The 23,343-nt window shown below is 40.6% G+C and overlaps 3 protein-coding genes across 9 annotated transcripts; 2 read left to right on the forward strand and 1 right to left on the reverse strand.

The window, feature by feature from the left end:
- The first annotated feature begins 158 nt into the window (after window positions 1-158).
- Window positions 159-2,506, forward strand: LOC106743184 (SET and MYND domain-containing protein 5). Its single transcript, XM_014616772.1, has 5 exons — window positions 159-322; window positions 445-737; window positions 1,323-1,638; window positions 1,739-1,916; window positions 1,984-2,506. The coding sequence occupies exons 1-5, from the start codon at window positions 278-280 to the stop codon at window positions 2,301-2,303; spliced, it is 1,152 nt and encodes a 383-aa protein (XP_014472258.1). The 5' UTR covers window positions 159-277; the 3' UTR covers window positions 2,304-2,506.
- A 163-nt stretch (window positions 2,507-2,669) lies between these two features.
- Window positions 2,670-5,149, reverse strand: LOC106743185. 2 transcript variants are annotated; one of them, XM_014616774.1, is made up of 7 exons: window positions 5,058-5,149; window positions 4,505-4,668; window positions 4,227-4,414; window positions 4,080-4,137; window positions 3,526-3,991; window positions 3,231-3,398; window positions 2,670-3,145 (listed from the first exon to the last, which is right to left on the reverse strand). In XM_014616774.1, the coding sequence occupies exons 2-7, from the start codon at window positions 4,506-4,508 to the stop codon at window positions 3,007-3,009; spliced, it is 1,023 nt and encodes a 340-aa protein (XP_014472260.1). In that variant the 5' UTR covers window positions 4,509-4,668; window positions 5,058-5,149; the 3' UTR covers window positions 2,670-3,006. The 2 variants fall into 2 exon arrangements, with proteins under 2 accessions (XP_014472260.1, XP_014472259.1); XM_014616773.1 differs by lacking the exon at window positions 5,058-5,149 and adding an exon at window positions 4,805-5,051.
- Window positions 5,150-5,419: 270 nt separating this feature from the next.
- Window positions 5,420-22,213, forward strand: LOC106743181 (serine/threonine-protein kinase 10). Of its 6 annotated transcripts, none has more exons than XM_014616765.1 (13): window positions 5,420-5,508; window positions 7,595-8,183; window positions 8,258-8,422; window positions 8,507-8,705; window positions 8,848-8,978; window positions 9,086-9,409; window positions 11,415-11,499; window positions 11,567-11,721; window positions 11,942-12,471; window positions 12,599-13,134; window positions 13,937-16,047; window positions 17,026-17,122; window positions 21,043-21,130. In XM_014616765.1, the coding sequence occupies exons 2-13, from the start codon at window positions 8,025-8,027 to the stop codon at window positions 21,048-21,050; spliced, it is 4,500 nt and encodes a 1,499-aa protein (XP_014472251.1). In that variant the 5' UTR covers window positions 5,420-5,508; window positions 7,595-8,024; the 3' UTR covers window positions 21,051-21,130. The 6 variants fall into 6 exon arrangements, with proteins under 6 accessions (XP_014472251.1, XP_014472248.1, XP_014472250.1 ...); XM_014616762.1 differs by lacking the exon at window positions 21,043-21,130 and adding an exon at window positions 6,042-6,201 and having other exon boundaries at window positions 17,026-17,879; XM_014616764.1 differs by lacking the exon at window positions 17,026-17,122 and having other exon boundaries at window positions 21,043-22,213.
- The last annotated feature ends 1,130 nt before the right edge of the window (window positions 22,214-23,343 follow it).

A 23,343-nucleotide genomic window follows, 5' to 3' on the forward strand; every position in this document is an offset into this window, starting at 1 on the left:
CACCGGTACAAACGGTGCGCATCGGCGATTGCATTAAAAACAGATGTGTTTGATTATACATTTGAAAAAATTTTACACTCACCTGGAGATTTATCACCCGCTCGTCGTCGGGAAACTCCGTGAGATTCTCCGGCGGTTGTGTTTTGAACTCGGCGGTGTATTCGTGACGAGCCTTCATGGCTATCGACATGTGTTCGAGGGTTAGAATTTGAACACGAGTCCAGGTGGGTCCTTCTTGTTGATCACCTCTCTCGCCGATACAATCTTGGACGCGATTATGGAGGGCAAAGACTTTTTCGTCAAGATGGTAAACAACGAGAAGGTAACGTTTATTATTTCCACTATGCTATCCCCATGACTTAATTTTTCCATCCACAGATCGATTGCTCTCGATTGACACTTCACGTTAACTCGATCTGAAATGTCGCATTCCTTATGTTGCAGGGCAAAGGACTGTTCTCCAAACGTGCGTACAAGGAAGGAGATGTCATATTAGAGGAGAAGCCTGTGGTATCTTGTCAGTTTTCATGGAACTCCGATTACGGATACCTGGCCTGTGATCATTGCTTGAGACCGTTGGAAACTGCCGAGGAGAATGCTCAGAGGCTAGCAGGGAATTCAAACATCGTTCTGCCTCACAGTGAGTGCTGCGAAACAAATAAAAATCTGACGACCGAGTGTCCCACGTGCGGAGTCAAATATTGCAGCGTGGAATGTCAGAATGAAGCGTTTCAAAGGTGACTACAATGTTTACATACAGAGTGTCTGAAACTTTTTTCTATAGCGGTGACATTAGACAGAAAAGTCATGTGCCATTTTGCAAAATTTGCAATAGTTAGTGAGAAATTAATCTATATGAGCTAATGATCACATAATGGAAATAAACAGTAGGCTGGATTTTGTATAAAGAAAACAAAATCAATATTTTACTATACATAGATGAAATTGTTCTTAATTAATTTCTAGAGACGGAATAACAACAGCATGTGACAGGCACCGAAAAGAAATATGCCTCTCGCTATTAGTTAATTTCATTCATTGCTTATGTTCAGCAGAGAAAGCAACTGTTGTAAAATATGTATTTGTAAATCTGATTGATGTATGCCCTTAGATTCGACCAAAATTAATTCACAAATATTCACAATAATTGCTTTCTCTGCTGCCATTTTTTTTTTATACAGTTTCCCGTGCAATTATTAACTCGTCAAAATTAATTAATTCTTGCAAAGTGACTTTTACCTGAAAAGGTTTCATACATACAGAAGGTTGAAACTTTTTCAGGATCTTTTAAGGACACGTATCATATCACATGTATATTTCAGATATCACAGTACGTTATGCCTGCAATCGAGAGTTAAAGACGAGAATCATCCTCTGACCCAATTAAATGAAACGTGGAAACAAATGCATTATCCACCGGAAACCGCAACGATCATGTTACTAGCGAGGATGGTGGCCATGGTTAACCAGGCAAACGACAAGCAGCACGTCTACTCGATGTTCTCTCAATTTTGTCACCGTACTGTGAACGACACGCACGAAATCGCGCACAATTTGTTGGGAGAAAAATTTGTGGGACAGATCGATGTTCTTCGGGGAATGATGGAGAAGGCTCTTAATCTTGAGTATACTGCGCATGTATGTATGTAAAATATACTTTTACCTACACATTATATTAATATAATAGTATGTAAGTAGTAATGTATACACAATATTGATTAAAATGGTGGTCCTCTAGTGGTTCACACCAGATGGATTTAGAAGTTTGTTAGCTTTGGTAGGAACGAACGCACAAGGGATTGGCACGAGCGCTTTCAGTCGTTGGGTGAGAAACGTTTCTGCTTTAGATCTGCACAAGGACCAAAGAATTTACATCGACAAATTGATAGATCGAATTTACGATGAGATGGAGGAAGGTAATTGTTCTCGTTGCGTGAGTTCATTCTCATCTTGGTACAAGCTAATAGTCTTCTTATCGCACAGTGGTAGGCTCGTTTTTGAATAACGAAGGGTCCGGTCTCTATATTCTGCAATCGGCGGTGAATCACAGTTGTGTACCGAACGCAAGCGTCGAGTTTCCTTATTCGAACAACACGTTAGTGTTGAGAGCGACACGAGATATACAAGCCGAGGAGGAGATTTGCACAAGTTACCTCGAAGAATGTGAGCTCGAGAGAAGCAGGTATTCCAGGCAGAAAGCATTGAGTTCCTTGTATCTGTTTATTTGTCGTTGCGACAAGTGCCAGTCGCAAGCCAATGATCCTGATGTGACGTCCGACGAAGAAGTGGACGCGTCTAGTTGAACGAGAGGGATGTCGATGTAACACGCAATGTTACGGATAAAATATCTAACCTACCGTAAAGATATAACGATTATCTAACAAAATCATCATTATGATTCACCCGAGTATATTTCGTGCACACCGAACGATCATTATAAAAAGATCAACGGTGTGTATAGCATAGATATAATATGTATAAATCTGGTATATATACTACTCAATATAAACTTGAATAAAATTTTGAGAAACGTACTTTTATTAATGTGTGATAGAAGCTTTAATAGTATTTCTATGTAATAATGTAAGATGTGTGTAATAAAAAAATTAACACAATATCTTTTGGATCTCACGTCTTAGTATATAAACTTTTTCATTGTTACATTAAAGCATCATATAGCTTACATAGGTTTCAATTTATCACATTCCGCTCAAGATACAGCTTGTGTGTAATCTTAACACCTCTTCTGTATGAAATTAGTAATTAGAATAAAATTTAGCGATTTTCTGATAACACACGCGTCCCATTTATGAAATTAATATCTTACGGTCATTCGGCCGCAATCATCACAACTTTTTCTTTTTACATTAGGTCTTAAAAGGCCTCTCATTCATATATCGCAACTGTTACTGTAAATTATTTCCCGTGTAAACAGCAAACATCATATATGCTGACGAACGATTATTTTTCTTTTCACAAATATATCAACACTCGTCGCCAAGCGTGTCAAGCACTTCGGAGTATCAGTTCATTCTTCCCCAGCGTCATGAAATTAGCTACATACTGGGGTAATGGCAATAGGAATACACGTTTCTCTATCAAACTGGTCAAGAATCTGGCTACATTGTGGCTAGAAAATTCCCAGCTAAAATAAGGAAATAAAAATGAGTGACGGCGTGTAAAAAATCTTATAAATCTTACGACTGTATTTGCAATCGTATACTTCTTACTTCATTCGTATAATGTCGGAAGGTAATATCGAGGCCAAGTCGCTGTGCTGTATGGATTCCTGCGGCCCGTGTATAACCAGTGACTCCAAAATTGGAGGATCCTCACTAAAGCACTGTTTCGCATAATTTGCCCGTTGTTTCGTTTGTGTATAATCTATTCCGGCATCTCTGCAATAAAACTCATCTAATTAATGGCATATTGCATGTGTTACAATATATCTCTATAATAATGTGTAAATGAGAATATAAAATTCAATCAATATGTTGGGAAAATATAATTTCGACGAATACTCACTTGATAATAGGGTCAGACGCTTCGTGCATCGATAGTATGTTTAAGTTTGCGGCATGTAATACACCCTGTTGCTTCATTCTTAACATTCTCATCAATGATCTGACATCTCGACCCGCAAGCTTGATCCTCTTGCTTTTCTTGTAGCCCAAGGTATTAGCTATCGCTATTATAAAATCGCTTGAAATCTTTTTCTTTGAACAGAAGAAATATTTGTGTCCCGTGAATAAAGCAAAAAAGAATGGCGTGACCAATGTAGCCTGTCTCCTTTTTTTCTTCTTTTCTTTGATACATACAAATGTGATGTCGTTATATTTTAAAATTTTTACATTTACTTCAATACCATTGTTGTAAAACTCATCTGTGAGGCTTTTTTCAAATTCTCGTTTCCCAATATAATTCACTTCTTTATCCAGATTTGTCAATTCGTAACTATACCATATTCTTCTCTTACTATGTTTGCTTATATCTAAAACATTATATATTTGTAAATAAAGAAATTAACAATCAGAATAAATCACAAATGCGTCTAATAAGTAATGTAATTATCATCTTACCTGTTATTTCTAGTGTAGCCAACCTGTCACACAAATCTTTCTCTGTAAAATCTGTATTCTATAGACATTACACAAATCAAATATAAATATATTATTACAATAGTGTAAAATTTACATAAACATTGTATGCGTTAAGGTGATTCTTACATTGATAGCTTCGCCTATAATACGCACGGCGTTGGTAATTGTGAAATTTTTGTGATTCTTGACTAATTTTGATTTGACACGACTCCATGCTATCTCTGGGAAGATGGGCATCACGTCGCGTTCCAATTCTTCAAATTTGAATCTCCTTATCATAGCGTTTATCCGACGCAGAATAATCGACAATGATGCTACAATATTTAAAATAAAAAACGGTTATTAACCGATATATGATTTCTTAAATACTTCATAGTTGAATGGTTCATTGTAGTTGTACTAACCCATATCCGTTGTCGCAAATAACACTGTTGTAACACCAATGTCAACACTATGCAGTAATATTAAAATTTGATCAAATTTTCTGTCAATCTATTGACAAACGGAATATTTTCCCCACATCGAAGTGATTTGTCAATGGCCGTGGATCCTCTCATTTAGCGTCGATCTACAATAAGTATTTTAAGCTTTAAGAAATTGACCAATCACAATTGATTATTCTTCTATAATTCGATTGGTTTTAGGCTTGTTCTATAATATGTCGCTGCCAAAACGCAGTCGATCGTTCAATGAGGAAGACTCACTTTCGAAAAAATAAATTATCTTATTGGCTGCGTTCCTACTCCGGCGTATTGTAGAACAGGCCTTATACGGATTAGAGATTGAAATTTGACCAATCAATGCAAAGTTCATTAAATTTCACTAAGCTTGAATTTAGCTAACCAATCAATGCAAAGTTCATTAAATTTCACTAAGCTTGAATTCATTAACTTTGTATTGATTGGCCAAGTTCAGTCTCAATCCCCCAATCCATAATCTGATACGGCTTTACTCAACGAGTGCGCAACCGAACGTATCCACAGGGCGCATCGTCCGGATGCGAACGACAAAATGGTGGTCTGCCACGTCCGGGGTGAGATTTCTCCTGGGTCCAAGCTACGGCACTGGTGGTACGTCACTTCCAGGCGTAACGAAACGATTTGTGTGTGTGTGTGTGTGCGACGGCTCGCGATGGTGGTGAGCGGTGAGCTGAAAATGGCCGTGTACGTGCAGAGGTCCGCCGAGTTTACCGATCCTCGTCGCAGGAGATAGTTCTCGGATAGTCCCGGTGCACGATCGACCGCTCGCTCACGCGCGTGCGAACAGTGCCTAGTGAGAAACCCAGCACGACGAGACGCATCTCGTCAGCCCGATAGCGGCTACAATCTCCCAGCGAGGGTGGGGGGAGAGGCAGCGGTGCCTAGGAGCTCAGCCAGCACGACGCGTCGACGAGTGTCGTGCGGAGCAGGTAAGCAACTTCTCGTTCGTCTTCTCGCGAAGTACTGTGCTTTCTCTCTCTCGCCGACGTTACTCGTCAGTGTCGCGTGATCTGCACGGACGATGCCCGTCTTTGTTTACACGTCAACGTTAATCTGATTCAGCACCGTAGCTGGCGAACTCTCGCATTTAATTCCTTAGATCCGAAAGGACGTACCAATCAGACGCGAGGATTCACTGACGACGGTTGAACCAGATTAACATTGCCGTGTAGTCACGGACTGATGTCCATTTCTGTCATCATGGTTTAAATTTAATCGACGATTAATTCAATGGGACTGACTGATCGATCGGTTTAGCTAATTACGGCCGATGCGATTGGTCGATTATGTTAAATTAATCGTCGTTTAGATTTAAACCATAATGGGCCTAAAGCGGGGCCTACAATGAGAATTTAAGGTGTTAGATTTAAATAATTAACCAATCATAATTGACATTCCTTGTATAATTCGACCATGATTGGTCAATGGTTCTTAAGTCTTACGCCTTAAATTCTCATTGTAGATTCCGCTTTAAGCGGTGCGTATAACTGCACCCACTTTTCTACACCGAGGGAGACTGTACTTTCTGCACTTTCCCCGAGTCTACACTTCGTGCTTCCAATCGCGGGGCAAGGGAAGAAGAATCCCAGGAACTTGCGGAGCAGCCGAAAAGACGTCCGCCCGTAGGTGACAGACACCGAGATATGTCGCGTGCACATACGTGTCGCGACCTCTCGAGTGTTAATACGACGAGGACGTTGTCAACGATCGTCTCTCGGTCGTCGCACATCAACGGCCCCCCCCCGTACGATCTCTTCGGGCGTGTTCACGTAGTCAGAGCTGACCGCTTTTCCTCGCGAACAGGCGGCCGCGCGAGTACTTTTTGGAAGATCCGTTCGAGCAACACTCTCACAAGCGGGGTCTACAGTGAGAATTTAAGGCGTAAGAAATGGACAATCACAGTCGAATTATACAAGAAAAATCAATTACGATTGGTCAATTTCTTAAATTCTCACTGTAGACTCCGCTTAGCTAAACTTGAGCTTAGTGAACTTCGCTCTGATGACTCCGTAAACTAAGGTCGCTTGTCAAAATAGTGTCAAACCGCGTGACCGAAGTCAACACCTGTTCTCCTTTCTTTCACTCTCGCTGCGCGTGTCTCATCCGTTCGCGAGCTCTTATCGTCCGTTATGCCGCCGCCGTGTTTCCGTTCGCCGCATAATCGCTTTATCGCGAGATGCAAACGCCGACGGGGGCTCGATCGATCGCGAGCGACAGCTCGCCGTTCCGCCGTGCTAAAAAAGATCATCGAAGCGCTCGCTCGCGAGTGTAAACGAATTTCCGCTTTTTCCCTCGTAGCATGACCTAATTAAATTTTCTCCCCGTTGCGGCGACCAGACGTGTTCCGTAATGCCCCATTCGAAATGCTTTTACGAGTGCAAGGAAATACTCGGCACGTATTTCAACGCTGCTGCTTCTCTTCTCGTCGTGCGAGTGTAAAGCGCGGTCTACAGTGAGAATTTAAGAAATTGACCAATCGTAATTGATTTTTGACGACCTCTCTCTTCTTCAATGTGTTATCAGTCTCCTTCGAAAGATTTATTATATATTCTTTTGTACGTTCACACTCGATCACTGACTTTTCTCGTGCTATCGGTGATATCTGATAGCAACTTTTTTCAAACTGCTGCTTTATCTGTCGTAAATTACAACCGGTGTATATTTGTGTATGTGTTATCTCCGAAGAAGAATGTTACACGCACGGTTGTTAGAAACGTTTCTAGTTCTTAACCAAAGTAAAGATGGAGGCCTGGTCTGATAGAATGTAGCTCTGCTGACTTGGTTTTCTCCATCGATGGGTTTTTCATATCATTCATGCCGCCGTTAGACTTGTGGAGGCAAACGTGAAAAATATGAAACATTATTGCCATATATTGTATACCGAATAGAATCCTTTGACTCTTCATTCTTCAGTAAATTAAAGTGTAATTTAAGGGGCACGATAAATTTATTCGAAAGGATCACGCTGCTGATCGGAGGAACGATTGTCCAACGAATTGTATTCTTCTGTTCCAGATCATTCATTCAGTATTCCCTTAGTATTCAATCGTTGGAGATTATCAGCTATGGATCGCGCTTTTCTCACTTGCATCTGCTGCAGCTCGGATACGACGATAACTGTGACTTGAAATTCACAAAGATGCGGGAGAGATGCGGCATGATCCCCTGGTGTCCAGCAGGGATCTAAAAAAACATCGGGATAATGTGAACGAAAGTGATGAGAGCGGGAACACATCGCTTGAAACACGTTACCGAGTGCTGCACGATAACAGTTACTGAGTCCTTTGCAAGTTCTCATCGAGAGTGAAGTTTATATTTTACCATAGGTTTAATACGCAATTGTTAGTTATTATAATCGCTGCGCTTTAGACAGTTATATCGGTGTTCTCAGTGTGTTCATATGCAATAATAGCCTGGTTTAAGTGTGAATATTACAACCGCCAGAATGTCGTTCTTATCGAATTTGAAGAAGGCCTTCCACTTCGGTGGCAATGACGCGAAGAAGAAGAAATTGTACAACAACATTAAGATGGACTGCAGTCCGGAGGAGTTTTGGGAGATGGTGGGTGAATTGGGAGATGGTGCGTTCGGCAAAGTTTACAAGGTAACGTGAGGAGACCTCTCTCTCTCGTTTTATCAAGTATGCTTTGATCGTAACGACTTTACTATTCACTGCAGGCACAGCACAAACAGTCCAATCAACTTGCCGCGGCCAAAATGTGTGCCTTAGAGGGAGAAGATGACCTGAGCGACTTTATGATTGAGATAGATATCTTGTCGGAATGCAAGCATCCGAATATCGTCGAGTTGCACGAGGCGTATTTTATCGAAGGAAAATTGTGGGTATGTTGTATTATTTTCGCAGTATGTTTTGTTTATGATCAATTCTGTTAATCGATTACCTTAAAATTGAAAATATTCGCACAGATGTTGATCGAGTATTGCGACGGTGGTGCTGTGGACTCCATAATGGTCGAGCTGGAAAAAGCGCTGACCGAAATGCAGATCGCGTACATCTGTCAGCATATGACGAAGGGCCTCGCCTTTCTGCACAAGTCCAAAGTCATACACAGGGATTTGAAGGCGGGAAATGTTCTGCTGACCATGGCGGGTGGTGTTAAAATAGGTAAAAATTCCATTTCCAACTACAGTTTTCGCGACGTATATAACGACCACCTCCTTAACTATTGTAAATATCTTTCTATTGTCATAATTATGTATTCATAATATAATCGTACAGATCATAATTGATTACAATTGTTTTGTAGCTGATTTCGGAGTATCCGCAAAGAACAAGCACACTCTGCAGAAGCATGATACATTTATCGGCACTCCCTATTGGATGGCACCCGAGGTTGTCTTGTGCGAAACATTCCGAGACAATCCTTACGACTTTAAGGTAGGCCATGCCATCGCATCGATGAGAATCGGAGAACGATGTTGGAAGTTAGGCTGATTTTTTACACGTATAACCCAGAGCTTTACGTAGACGCGATCGTTTTTCAGGTGGATATTTGGTCTCTTGGTATAACTCTGATAGAGTTTGCGCAAATGGAGCCACCGAACCACGAAATGTCGCCGATGCGAGTGCTACTTAAAATACAGAAAAGCGATCCTCCGAAACTGGATCAGCCGGGAAAATGGAGTAAGGAATTTAATGATTTTATAGCTAAAGCACTTATAAAGGACCCGAGCTCGCGACCTACAGCTGACGATTTGTTAAAACATCCGTTCATAAGCCGGAATTTAGATCCAAAACCTGTCAGGGACTTGTTGCTTGAATATAAAGCGGACGTTGTTGAAGAGGAATTGGTGGACGAGGAGGCGGAGGTAGGTTTTACTTTCTTTCTCAACCTTATTCCTTCATTCTCATATTTTTTATGTACATGTTAATTATGCGAACCATGCGATACAAGCGGTGCAACTAGTCTGAGAGTCGGTTTTCGATTCAACTTGGAATATATTAAATAACGTGTGTGAACATATACTCTTGGACGACAAACATTTATGCAGCCGCTGAATATTCTTTGCATGGTTCTTCTCGAATTACAATTTAACACAGAGCGCTTCACACAAAGAATAATTTTAATACCGTCTTTCCTTTTGCCTTAATTATTACAATAGTAGATGATAATTAAAAGAGCATAAATAATAAATCGAAACCTTGATTTTCCTGCGAGGGAATCGATTCTAGTGCGCAATGACAGTTTGCATTTCTTTAACGCGACAGCATGGTAGACACATCCGTTTCGTCATTTAAATTAGCTACACATACGGCTTCTTTACGATGCAGAATTAACATGTATACACACTGTTACATGCTTCCGTCATTTATAGAAGGCGAAAAAAACAAAAAAGCACAGAGAACAATATCAGCGAATCGGTAAGCTGCTTCTAGATGAAGCATAAATGTCTCGTTTAGCTTTGTCTATCTGTAAAGAGAAAAATCGGGAGAGAATAGATTATCAAGACAATTATCATATTGAGAAGTTAGAACTAGTAATATTCGTCTCCAAAGGAGTGAAAGAAAAGGATTGCTGATAAAAGGATAAATTTTTCCTCGAACGAGAGAGAGAGAGAGAGAGAGAGAGAGAGAGAGAGAGAGAGAGAGAGATGACTGTTTCGTATTCGTGCAGCATGATGTCACTCTATTTGAATATTACGATGATGCATGCACTTAAAATTCGGATCCGCTAAGAACCTTGTTTTCGAACCACCGTCAGAAATGATTCATTAATCCTAGATCAGTAATGACGAGTAAAACTTGCTCGTTCGAATTTAATACTTGGTACTTAATTTTGAAAACTTGACGTTCTCGAAGTTTTTCATAGTAAAATCTTACTCAAAACGAGTGACAAAACAGTCACTTGAAATCGTAAAAGTGAATATTTCACTCAAACTTAAAATGGATTATGGCTCCATAAGAGTGAGTGATTCCGATCGATTGGAGTTACTTAACAATGGAGTACGTAAAACATTATTTGAGCAAAAATATTCACTCGACGATTCAGAGTGGAGAATTTGCTTTATACAAGTGAAACATTACACGAATTATCGAGCGGCTCGGCTGTCACTTTGCTTTTTGAGGGAAGTTGTATTCATTTGGAAAATTTAAAAAGTGTAGATTAAGTGGGGTTTACAATGAGAATTTAAGCTCTTAAGAAATTGACCAATCACAGTCGATCGTTCTTCTCATATTAGACTGTGATTTTTTCGGAGCTTAAAGCATCCGTTGTAGACTACTTGCCTGTCGTTATTAGTAACAGATTTAAAACAGCTTTACTTATCTAGGGTTAAGAATATATAGGGTAGTGTCTCATATTGTATTAAAATATTTGATTTATTTAAAAAAAAAAAAAATACCGTATGATCATGATAAGTGTGTTTGCGATAATGTAATCACTTTGGCTGTGCATGCGGTTCTCCTCCTGGCCCTCGCCAGCTTCATTGCCTCAATGTGTGCCAGGTTAGTAGTAGCTTGCGTGTTATGCGACGGCAGGATTAATAGTAATCCTGATTGAGCCACGTAATTTTAAGGCGCGCGTATGCCAATGTGAGAAAAAACGTTATCTATAGCATGAGACGGAGAGTGACCCAGTCACTTTCGACGCTCTATTTTGTTACATTCTTTAGATCAATAATTGGTCCTCTCTCGTATAATTATTTTCGTATTCTTCATACTCGAGTGACTGAAGCTGTAGACTGCAGTCGTAATCTCTGGTGTTAGTTTATCTCCGTGTGTATCTGGTCACTTAATATCATTCGCAGCATGTAACGAGGATCGAACCATTTTTCTCGCACATCCATCGAGTTAACATGCGTGTTTGTATTTCAGGAGCAGCGCACATCTCAGCTTCCTCTGGAGCTGGATCAAATCGCAGATGACTCCGCATCTACGCGCACTGATGCCGATGTTAAGAGTGAGTATCACAGAGACTGCTATTTAAAGCAATTAAGAGGATTAATTATATACATTCTCCGTTTCAGTCGTCGAAAAGGAAAATCTCGTGATATCACCCGTGAAGAAGGAGGAGAGTCATAAACGCGAAATCAATCGGGATGGCGAGAAAGAGGATAAGAATAAGAGATTACGTAAGACTGAGTCCAAAGAGAACATACAGCCACCTGTCGAGAAGAAACAGGTATGCAAAATCATTGTAGTTGATATATCTTCAAATGATTCGGTCGAACTATTTGAAGATATAAAAGAATATAATTTTAGAATATGAAATTCTTCTCTTCCGAGAGACTTTTTATGATTGAAGGATCGGTAATTGTTTTAAGATATATCTTAATACTTTGGATTAAAATAGCGAGAAGGGAAGGAAGAAGAGAGGAAATATAACAGCGTTATTTGTGCAGGCACCCAAGCCACCGGCTGGCGAAACGAGCGAGCGTAGATTATCTCGAGATAAAGGGCCAGCGCCCCCGCCACCGCTCATGCGTCAAGACAGTAAAAACGAGGAGAAAGAAAACAGTGTGAAAGACGTCGAGAAGGTGGTCAATATCGTGAATGTTGCGGACAAGCAAAAATATACTGAGGATAAACTGCAGCAGATTAACAAATTGCCGCAGAACGAGAAGTTGGCGGATCAGCAAGCGATAAGCATCAAGGAGCGGAGGAACTCGGAGGCGGAAGATCAAAACGGATCGGTGGACAAGACTGAAAAGGCAAAGAAAGTGGAAAGCGAGGATAGAGGCAAACTTTTCGACAACATCAAGCGATTTGAGAATCAACAGAAATTGATGAACAATAAAGCGGCGAGTCCCTCCTCGAAGAAGCAATTAGGTATAAACGAAAAGCGCAAGTCGGCACCCGTGAAACCAGAGATGATCGAGGACTTGTCAAAGATAATATATAATAAACAACTGTCTCTGCAAGATAAGAATGAGTAAGTGATCTTTATCTCTTTTTATCTTGCCTTTTTTCATTTCTATTTTATTACCAGCACATTAAATATAAAGCTGAACTCAACGCCTGAAAATGTCGCAAATTCTATTTGTAATATTTTAATTTAGAACAGGAAAGAAACTGCAATCCGTTGACGATATAACGAATTACGATCCGCAATCGCGAGAGAAGGACTACAAGAGTTTGGAGGAGAAACGGAAATCCGTCGGTGAGAAATTGAACGCCGTGTTGGAGAAGCGATTGTCCATGGATTCCGGGAAGAAAATGAGCAACGCTTCGATGGAAACGTTGAAGCACATATCCGTCGCGTCGACGTTTCTGTCGGAGAAGAACAGCGTTAAGGCCAGCTCAACGGAGGATATCAAAACACAGTTCGGTGTAACAAAGACTGAGGGCCTTGCGAAGAGCCGCAGCGCCGGATCGTCTAGGAACGATTCCCTGGAAAGCTTCTCGGACGAATTGCACACGAAATCGGACAGCAGGAAGTGGTCGAGCACGGAGCAAGAGGACGCGGTGAGCTCGGACGATAAGAGCTCGGAGAAACAGGATTCCGGAATTAACGTGTCGGTAATTACGTCGACGCCGATTAGAAGCAGAAGCGGCTCGAGAAGAAGTAGCGGGGATAACATAGTCGTTATCACAGGTAACATTTCCTAATATTCGGCCTAAAAATAATGTTTTTACTATATATATTAACAATTTCGTTAAAATTGACTGAATTAAGTGATTCAATTTTTAACAGATTTTATTTTATATATGTTTATGTGACTTTTGACGTTGAACTCTGCTAGCAAAAAATTAATCTAAACCTTCATATATATATATGTATTGTGACCGACGCACGCCCGACTTTCGACAGCAGTGGTCCGTGACGCGGTCCACTTCGCTTTTGCAAGCGGCAGCGGCTTTGCCTTGGCTAGCTCAGATTTTAATAAGTAAACGATCTGCGGAATCGCGCGATTCCGCGCCGGAGAGCGTCGTAGTTCTTAGTCGCGCTTTCCCCGATATGTGCCGTTCCGTCAGAGGGGAGCCGGGAGAGGTAAATAATCTCGACGAGACGTGTTAAGAGTAACAAATGACAAAGCTTTAACGGCGCACAGGACCAAAAATCGGCACTCGGTCGCCCTCTCTCCGCAAGAAGGCGCGAGCCCCCGGCTCCCCCTCGGTCAGGCCACCGCCTGAGTGACACGCAACAATTTTGCATCGTCACAATATATACATATATATATATATATATATATATATATATATATATACACCGATTATTTCCATTAACTATTAAATTTGATTTTTATTCCGATTGATCGCTCAATCACTGTTCCTTTGATGAATATAACAACGGATAGCTTTTTTAACAATTACCGAAAGAATTGTGATCACAACGGTATCTTGTGTCGGCTCTTATAGACTCGATTTGATTGCTTTTTCCTCGCTCACATGTTTAGGGAAAAGTCAGCCCGAGCAGGAAATACGTTTAAACACATCGACCGTCCGCATTACCGCCGACTCGCCGGACTTATCGAACAGTCTGGCAAGTAATATCAGTCAGATAACAGTTGTAACGACGCATCCTCCTGTGTTGGTGGACGCGGCGACTCCCCTTCCCCGGCGCACTTCACCGACGTCGGAGGTCATCATAGTCGCCAACGAGATGAACAAGACCCAGGTGAACGACAATTCCACCGATGACGACGGATTTCCTAGTCTGGACAGTTTGGAGTATACGCCGCAAGAACAGCCCATCATATTCACCGACGTGTCCAAGAGAATCGGCAAAAAGCTGGACGAATCGGAGGTCGTTATAGTGAGCCCGATCGTGGATGAGCCGCAGGACACCAGTCACGTATCCGTGGTGACGGTCGGCGAGGACAAGGAGCAGGTGAAGGACTCGTCGATCTCCAAGAAGCAGCGCAACGAAAGATCGAGCAGCGACGAAATGCTAGCCGGCAATACGACCGTCGAGTCCGCGGACGAGTACGACAGAGGCACGAAGAAGATGAACGGCCTGATCAAGAACGATCATCACGCCACTGACGAGAAAGTCGCGAAGACGGTTAAGCCGAAGGGGAAGCGGGTCTCACCGGACAGCTTCGAGGGCTCCAGGTCTCAGAGCGACTCCAGTTCTATAAGGTCGCACACGCCGAGCAAGAGCATCGACCGCTCCGACGCCGAGTCCATCTCCACGACGATCAGCCAGGATAGCAGGGAGTCGAACAAGGAAAATCGCCAGGCTCAGCACACCGAAGTCGACGAGGAAGTCGTTCTACGGCGCAAGCCTGATTACAGCCGCGAGGTATCGTCGAGGCCGGCCAGGACGAAAGAGGACATACAGATGATGAATCTGAAGAAGAAGACGCGGAAGCGCACGAGGAAGTTCGAGATCGACGGCGTCGTGGTGACGACTACCACCTCGAAGGTGATCTACGGTGACGACGAGAACGGCAAGGTGTACGACGATCAGATATTCCGTAAGCAGGAGCTGCGGGAGCTGAAGATGCTGCAGAAAATGGAGCAGAAACAGTTCCAGGACCTCTCCCAGAAGGCTCAGTTCAACAAGGACCAGCAGGAGAAGCGGTTCGAGCAGGAACGGCAGATCCTGGAGCGCAGCACCGAGTCCGATCTGGACGCGCTCGTGAGGCAACAGAGGCAGCAGATCGAACGTACGGAGGCGCAACAGGAGGTCGACCTGCGGCTCGCGTCCAAGAAGATACGCGGCGAGCAGGAGAGGGAGCTGAAGCAGTTCCGCGAGGGCCTGAAGCAGGAGCTGCGGCTGCTCAAGCAAGAGATCGACCTGATGCCGAAGGACAAGAGGAAGAGCGCGTTCAAGATACGGAAGGAGAAGCTCGAGGCCGAGCACGAGGAGAGGGAGAAGCTCTTCCTCGAGAAGCTGAACGAGAGCCACGAGATGTCGCTGAGGAGGCTCTCGGACGGCTACCGCGAGAAGATCGCTCTGATGGAACGGCAGTTCCTGCAACAGAAGCAGCAGCTGATGCGCGCGAGGGAGGCCGCCATCTGGGAGCAGGAGGAGCGGCAGATACACGAGAAGCAGCAGCTGCTCAAGAGGCAGCTCAAGGACATATTCTTCCTGCAGCGCCACCAGATGCTGATACGGCACGAGAAGGAGCTCGAGCAGATGAAGCGGATGAATCAGCGGAAGGAGGAGGAGCTGATCAAGCGGCAGACGGCCGAGCGCCGGAACCTGCCTAAGAGGATTCGCAACGAGATGAAGGCGCGCGAGATGATGTTCCGGGAGTCGATGAGGATCTCGATGTCGTCCGTGCTCGATCCCGACGCCGAGCGCGAAAAGCTGAAGAAGTTCCAGGAAAATGAGAAGAAGAGGTACCGGGCGGAGCAACAGAGATTCGAGCTCAAGCATTCCAGACAGTTGGAGGAGGTGAGGGCGCAGAGCGACGCCACGATCAAGGAGCTGGAGCAGTTGCAGAACGAAAAGAGGAAAATGCTGATGGAGTACGAGACGCTGAAGCTGAAGGAGCAGGAGGAGGCCTATGGTAAAGATCTCCGCGAGTGGAAGGCGCAACTGAAGCCCCGCAAGCAGGTAAATACTTTACGGGACATTTTTTTATCTCATTGACGTTTCTCTTGGCTGCGAAAATCTTTGATGCTCTCTAATCGCCTCGTAATTCTCTCTGTTAGCTCGGCGTTATGCTTTCCACTTTCGAAATTCTCGACACTTACACATCTGCTGTAATAACAGTTCGGTCGTGTCGTGAGGCTGCCGTCCCATCACGAGTGTACCAAATTATAACCCCCCCCCCCTTCTTTCAAAATTATCGTTTTCAAACTTGTCCCATCTTTGTGCCACATTGTTCGAAAATTTTATTCCATACGGTTCTTGAATGAAAGATAAACCGTTCTTTTAGCTGGCTTTTTTTTTATCGGTCAAAAAAATCCAATGATATTTTTGCTCACGTACTATTTTATTTTTACATATTATTAAATATAAAGCCATTGGTTTTTTTAATTTGATATCGGTTTTTAACGAAACTTTTCTGTGAAGAACAGCAATATATAATAACAACTGATTTGAATTCATCTTCACGAAGACAATATACAATCTATGAAAATACATACATGTATATCATGAAGCGTATTACTAATTCGTGTAGCCAATGAATCGCTACGTTTAAGTATTTCTGGTGGGGCATTCTAAAAGAATAGAAAGATACGATTGGTTATCGCTGCATACTCTACCGATTTTTTACGTTCTACAAGGTCTCGTATAACAGAAAACGTTTCTAATTAGTGATTGTGATTTACGCGGAAAATCTGTGCCACAGGAAACTTTAATTCCCACGAATCGTACGTTTTATGCATCCAGCATCGTATTGTGCTGTGAACTTTACTTTTGCACGACTAATCATTAATAAATCATTGAGTCGATCGGTATAAGAATCAGAGAAAAGTTACATTAGTTCGACAGCGGAGAATCTGTGGATATCCGAGTACTTAAATTAGAAAGCCGAGTCGAGTCGCGACATACTTAAATGAGTCCTCATGTTGTGCCTTGTTGTAGAAAATAGAAGCTGATCTGGCGGCTGAAAAGGAAGCATTGGAAACGCGCTACCGAGACTATTTGCCTCCCCCTTCTTCTTCTTCTTCTAGCCTTAGTGGTCTCTCTTTTCCCTATTTTGAGTGCTCACAATTCGCTGTGATTTCCGATTGCTCACGGAGGAAATCCCCACGCTTACCACGCTCCACTCCCAACTCCCCTTCGTCTTTCACCATACCCAGGGTGTCACTGAGGATTAACGGCTCGGATCCCTCAGGCTTTTCGAACGGCATGCTTTCGCGCAGTCGCTCCAAACCGGATTTCGCTTAGTGCCATTTTCCTGTAGATAGTATCACCTATCTAAATGTGCCGTTAAGGCTCGGTTATCCCGGATGTCAAAAATGATACGCAGTAAGTTCTTTGTGGTATACAGCTCTATTTTTTAGTTTACCCTGTGATAGTTTCAGGATCCTAAAACTTGTAAAATGTGCGACGAATTGAAATCCGATACACGTCACATGGAATTGCAAAATATTTCTTAAAACGACGGTTGTTACTGCCGCTTGAGTATGGCTGAAAAATGACCCGTTGTTTCGGGAATTATTTTGCGATTCTACGTGACAGACATCTCAGTCTGCCGCGCGTTTTACAGATTTAAGAAGCACGAAATTATTACGTTTTTCCAGAGAAAAACTACCGCATGTCATTTCTCGACTATCGAATCGTAAACCAATTTGGTTGCTGTGAGAGATAACCGAGCCTTAATACGTTTGTGTTTATTAATGTGTGTTGTATCCTCAGAGTTAGTTTAAAACGCATATATGTGTAATTATGGGATTGTATATGTGGAGAGGGGCGAACTTTTTTTTTTTTTTTTTTTTTTTTTTTTTTTTTTTTTTTTTTTTTTNATGAAACTTCAGTCCGATATCGTACATACACGTACGTACATACACTTACATTTATTGAATAACGCGTTACCCTTACAAGTAATATGTTACATATACTTTTCAAACCTGTAAAATATTACGTCTAGATGTCCAGCTATTCAAAGAAAAAAGATGTTATATGACGTTGAAATCTTTTTTCTTCTATCTACACGTACATCGTAACATCTGCATGTGATATTAATCCAGCGTTTTTTTTTTTTTTTTTTATGGATTTTCCAACATTTCTGACCGTGAACATTTCGGTTCGCTTCTTTAGGGAGAGAAACTTCGGGTCATTCCTCTTCTCTGTAGAAGCGAACTGAAATGTTGATGAAACGTCGAAAACAAATCCATAAAAGCACTAACTTGGAGGCAAAATGAGGAAATTAACAGTCACGAATATTCGGATATAATTCGAAAATCTGATTAGAAATTTTCGATGTCATTATGCCGAAAGAATGGGACCGCATTGATGGGATCTTCTGTACAGTTGGTCATGTATGCTCCGCTATTCTTACATTGAAACTTTTTATCATTACACGATTTTTAGTCTCTCATACATAAGTTTGAAACTATTATAATTAGAGCCATTACAACCTTGCCATTAATTAGAGTTACTTATTTCTAGTTATGATCTTCTATCTTATATTTTATGACTGAAAATCATGTAACTTTCCGATTCTAAAAAATTGTATGGCATACTTAGCGTCGACTGTACATATTTAACGCTTCCCTACTTATCTAGCACTCTTCTAATCATGCACAATTATATAATTAATGAAAACTTTCTTTGCTTTGCTCTTATTCTGTGTGGTGCTTCAGTCGTAATAGTTTTAGGTTCAGTTTATATATATATATACATACACACGCGCGCTAATATATATGTCAATACGTACGGAATATAATATATATTTTTTACGTATTCATCACTGAGAGTCGTTAACAAATGTGGAAAATTAGTAAATAGTTGTAGCATTTGGACAAAATCTAAACATGGGACATGTACAGTTAATAGTATCACATTACGCAACATAACGGCAGACTTGTTCATTTCTCTTACTCAAGATTTAAGACAGATACAATCTTCGTTATTTATCGATCTATAATATATAAAATTTTTTTGGCGTGGATATATACATATATCAATTGATGTCTCAATTTTACCTCTCATTTTTATTTAACTGCACATTATTCCGCTAATTTCAAATTGGAAAAAGAATCTGGTAAAAAAAAGAGCAAGCGGTAAATGATGAGAACGCGATGAATGGATTTCTAATGCATATTAATGCAGAGTTAGAAGCTAAGATTATCAGTGTAGATAAATTATTTATGAGAACAAAAAATGAGGTGTGTAACGTGCCTGAAATGTCATGAATAATGTAATTTGTAATATGTGTACTTTACTTATTTTATATGTTAGAACATCGAAACGCGTTTCATCCACGTACTTCGATGTAATCGTCGTGTCGTAAATTATGTCGCTTAATTACTAGCTTAAACAGTTGATTTACGGAAATAACAGGGTAAGTGTGTGGTTACCATGGGCTATATGTGCTACAATTAGTGGACGTGTAATGAACGGTTCCCTTAAAGAATGTCCCGTATTATGGTTGTTTAATAATAGCATACATACACGAGCACACACACACGTACTAGTTCGTATTATAGTCCTTACGAATGTAACCCTCCACGAAAGAAACCCTTATGTAATAGACTTATAAAGAGATTCCACAAATTGGATTTCAAAGCTGTGCACAGAGTATAGCCACAAGGTTAGTTTACAATATATTGTTTGTAAGACGTTATTGTCAATCGATACATGTCAGACGCGCATTCGACAAAAAGACAGAGAGAGAGAGAAATATTCTGTAAGATACCAATGAGATATTCAGAATATTGTTGACTTTTTTATTTTAGTTTATCTCCGCACACATGTTCTCGTGTCATCGAAGAAGGTTTAGGGTGATGCAAAATGTTTATATTTGCCGTGATTTTATGGTTAGCATCAGTGTTTGCTCTAGATGATTTCAGATTCATCTAGATGAAGATGAAAATCCGAAAAATCATCTTAGATGAGATGAAATGATTTTGCTTTTGTCTAGATTAAAGATAAGTAGCGTTACTTATCCAGGTAAATTTTTGAATGATATTGTTTTCATGAGAGATTTTATAAAAATTTAAAATAAAAATGACGTAGATCACACATAAAATTGCACAACGGTTAAGTAATTTGTCCACATAATCACTTTAAGTTTAAGTCTAGCAAAAAACCAATAATCATTAACTGCTCACTAATCGCTTCCTGAACGTAGTCATTATTTTTTTCTATAAAGCCCATATCAGACTATTAACTGAGAAAGCCGATTTGACTGGCGGTTACAATTGTCGACTCTTGAAGGGTCCATCATAGTGAAGCATCATCTCTATTGTAATTTTTGGTCCATTAAGGGTTGGCAGTCGTAATCGCCAATCAGGTTCACAGTTTGATACGGGCTTAAAGTGGATTGATCAATTGAAACAAACTTTGGTCTGTTCTTTTTAGTTGCACTGCTGAACTAGTGCAATAAGTTAGAGCGAGACAAGTATATTTTGTAACAGTATAGCTAAAAAAAAAACAGACCAAAGGAGACAAGGCCGAAATTTGTTAAAATTTAATTTCCAATCCTTAATTTGATACGGGCTTAACGCACAGGTGTCCATATTATTTCATTCATTTGATCGAAAAGTGAGTTCAGAATATATACATTTCAGATAACTTTTAGATGAGATAAAAGGTTTTATTACTTAGGATGAATATATTTCTTCCATCTAAATAAAGATAATTTATTTATTCATCTGAATGATTATTTAGATAATTTTATCAAGATACTGGCAAACACTGATTAGCATTAATTTCATTACTACACGTGTATGCACGCATTCACATTTGCGAATAACTTGCACATACACCCTTCTGTTCCCTATAACTATATTGTAGAATTTTGTCCGAAAACATTTACCTTTAGATATTAATAGTATCATGTTGTTGATTTATTCCCATGCTAAACCGTCGCATTATATTTCTGTTTGGTATGCAAGAAGAACAAGCTCTCTAATATTTCCCCTCGCATTGCAGAAACTTGAGGAACAGTTCGCGTTACAATTGGAGGAGCAAGAGGCGATTTATGGGCCCAGCGCGGTACCGTTGTGCTTGCCGGCTGATCTCCCCGACTTAACACATAACACGACCGAGTCTACGCGTAGCTCGTTGTCTTCTGTGAGCGAGGGCTGAAGAAAAGAAAGAAACGCCGACAGACACGAATATGCGAGTGTATATAATTTGTACAAGTTGGCCTAAAACATCTGCGCGGGATACGTTCTCGCGATTGTGTATGTACGTACGGCAAGAATTCGTTCCGGAATTGTTTCGACGTAGCCTCGAAATTTTTACACATTAACTTTCCATCGAGGGGCTTGTTTTGCAGATCTTTTCAAATCTATATTTAAAGTAAAGGCGTTACGAAGCTGTAAGAAACTTTGTAAACACTTTAAATTTGCGCTGCCAGAACTCGTTTGGGAAATTCGTTCCCCGAAGATGTATTTCTTCACGTAATTATATAAAACATGTGTTGTTTATGTAAACATAGAGAAACGATTATTGTTAACATATATAAAAGTGATGAAACTCATCGAGAGCGTCACAGCGTGTGATGTTGGTAGCGAATGCGATGTTAATGCAAATATCGTTCTTTTCAAATATGAATTTCGGACGATCTGAAAATGAGTTCTTCAACTCAAGGATATCCTCTTGAGGTTGGTGACCTGATGAAATAAAATAGCAGCATTTGAGCGAAATCGTCGAGTCACGTGTTAATTTCTCGCACGAGTTCCCGAAAAGGGCCGAATTTTCACGAATTATCACACACATAGCCGCTTCACGAAAGTTCACGGAGAATACTTTATAAACGACTATACTGCAAAAGCCAGTTTGATACTAGTATTTTGTTGGGAAGGAATATTGTATATATATAGAGAGAGAGAAATTGTTATTATATTTATACATTATGTGAGAGCACGTTGTGGTACACTTAAACCAATCCGCCCATGTCGATCCTGGAGTATCGCGTTGCGTTTTATTGTAATGCTGAGAGAGCATCGACGATAATATCCAGTACTTTCTTCCATATGAAAATTACCTCCGCCAATCGTCAGCCTAACCGATAATAACATACTTTCAAAAAAGAGGAGGATAATCCGCCGACCACCATTGCATATGTACGTTTTTTTTTTTTTTTTTTTTTTTTNTGTAACAATTTTTATAGTTGTACACGCAATCATCCCACAGGCCACGAAGAATGCGTACATTTTCAACGTTTAACGAGTATTATAATACACCAATCCGATTCACTCTACGATCGACCGCCGCCGTTTGGAAATTTATAATGTTTGTAACGTGTAATAATAATAATAATAATAATAATAATAATAATAGCGGATAAAAAGATTGCGATAGACGGCAAACAATATCGAATCACACTGCAGATTTCTGTTTTAAAGATTTTCCAAGACATAGAATCACCCTCGGGATATACATGGTATAAAGTTCATGTAAAGCGCGTTAAGCTGTAGTCACCATGTTCGATTAGTTATTTATAACGAAAGTTTATTAGCATAACGCGAGTATTCTACTTCAGATGAATATTTTAGTAAATATCCGTGGAACTCTCGGATTACTTTGTTCCTTAGGTTTTCTCACTGTATAGAAATAATTATATACTTGCGATTGCATTAATACTTACATAGAAACATCATGTGAAAGAAAAGAAAAATTTAGGTATTTCGAAATATACATCTGATTTATTATATATTTTTTAGAACACATACAAATATATCTTAATGTATTGAAGATGATGAAGTTTAAGATGACGAATTCATAAATTTCGCTGATGATTCAACATGAAAAAATCATAACACACACACACACACACACACACACACACACACACACACACACACACACACAATAATAAGGAACAGAGTAATTTAGTTTTACATTACACTAAAAATCAAAGGATAACACCAAATATATATACATTGTACGTTTGCATGGCCTGCGTAGCCTGATGACGTTCTAGAGAATCTCTTTGATGCATACTTAAAACGAGCATGCGTGGCTAAAATGCGAGCTGTAGATAAAAAGAAGCACTTGTAAAAAGATTTTTTTTTTATTGTAAATTAATTTGTATCGTACGGGGTATGTACTGATTTGTCCCGGATTTAGTGCATCGATCGCTTATTTTCGTAGACCATCTCTTTCCGCAAAAAGAATTGCCACTGATCTTCCTAAACTCGTACACGTCAAGAACGTGCGACTGAAAATAAGAGACGGTGAGAGAAACGAGACCGTGTAAATATATATGATTGTTCGTGGAATTTC

Source organism: Dinoponera quadriceps, unplaced genomic scaffold (genome assembly GCF_001313825.1).
Source record: "Dinoponera quadriceps isolate SergipeBrazil2010 unplaced genomic scaffold, ASM131382v1 scaffold894, whole genome shotgun sequence".
In the NCBI taxonomy this organism is placed as follows: Eukaryota; Metazoa; Arthropoda; class Insecta; order Hymenoptera; family Formicidae; genus Dinoponera; species Dinoponera quadriceps.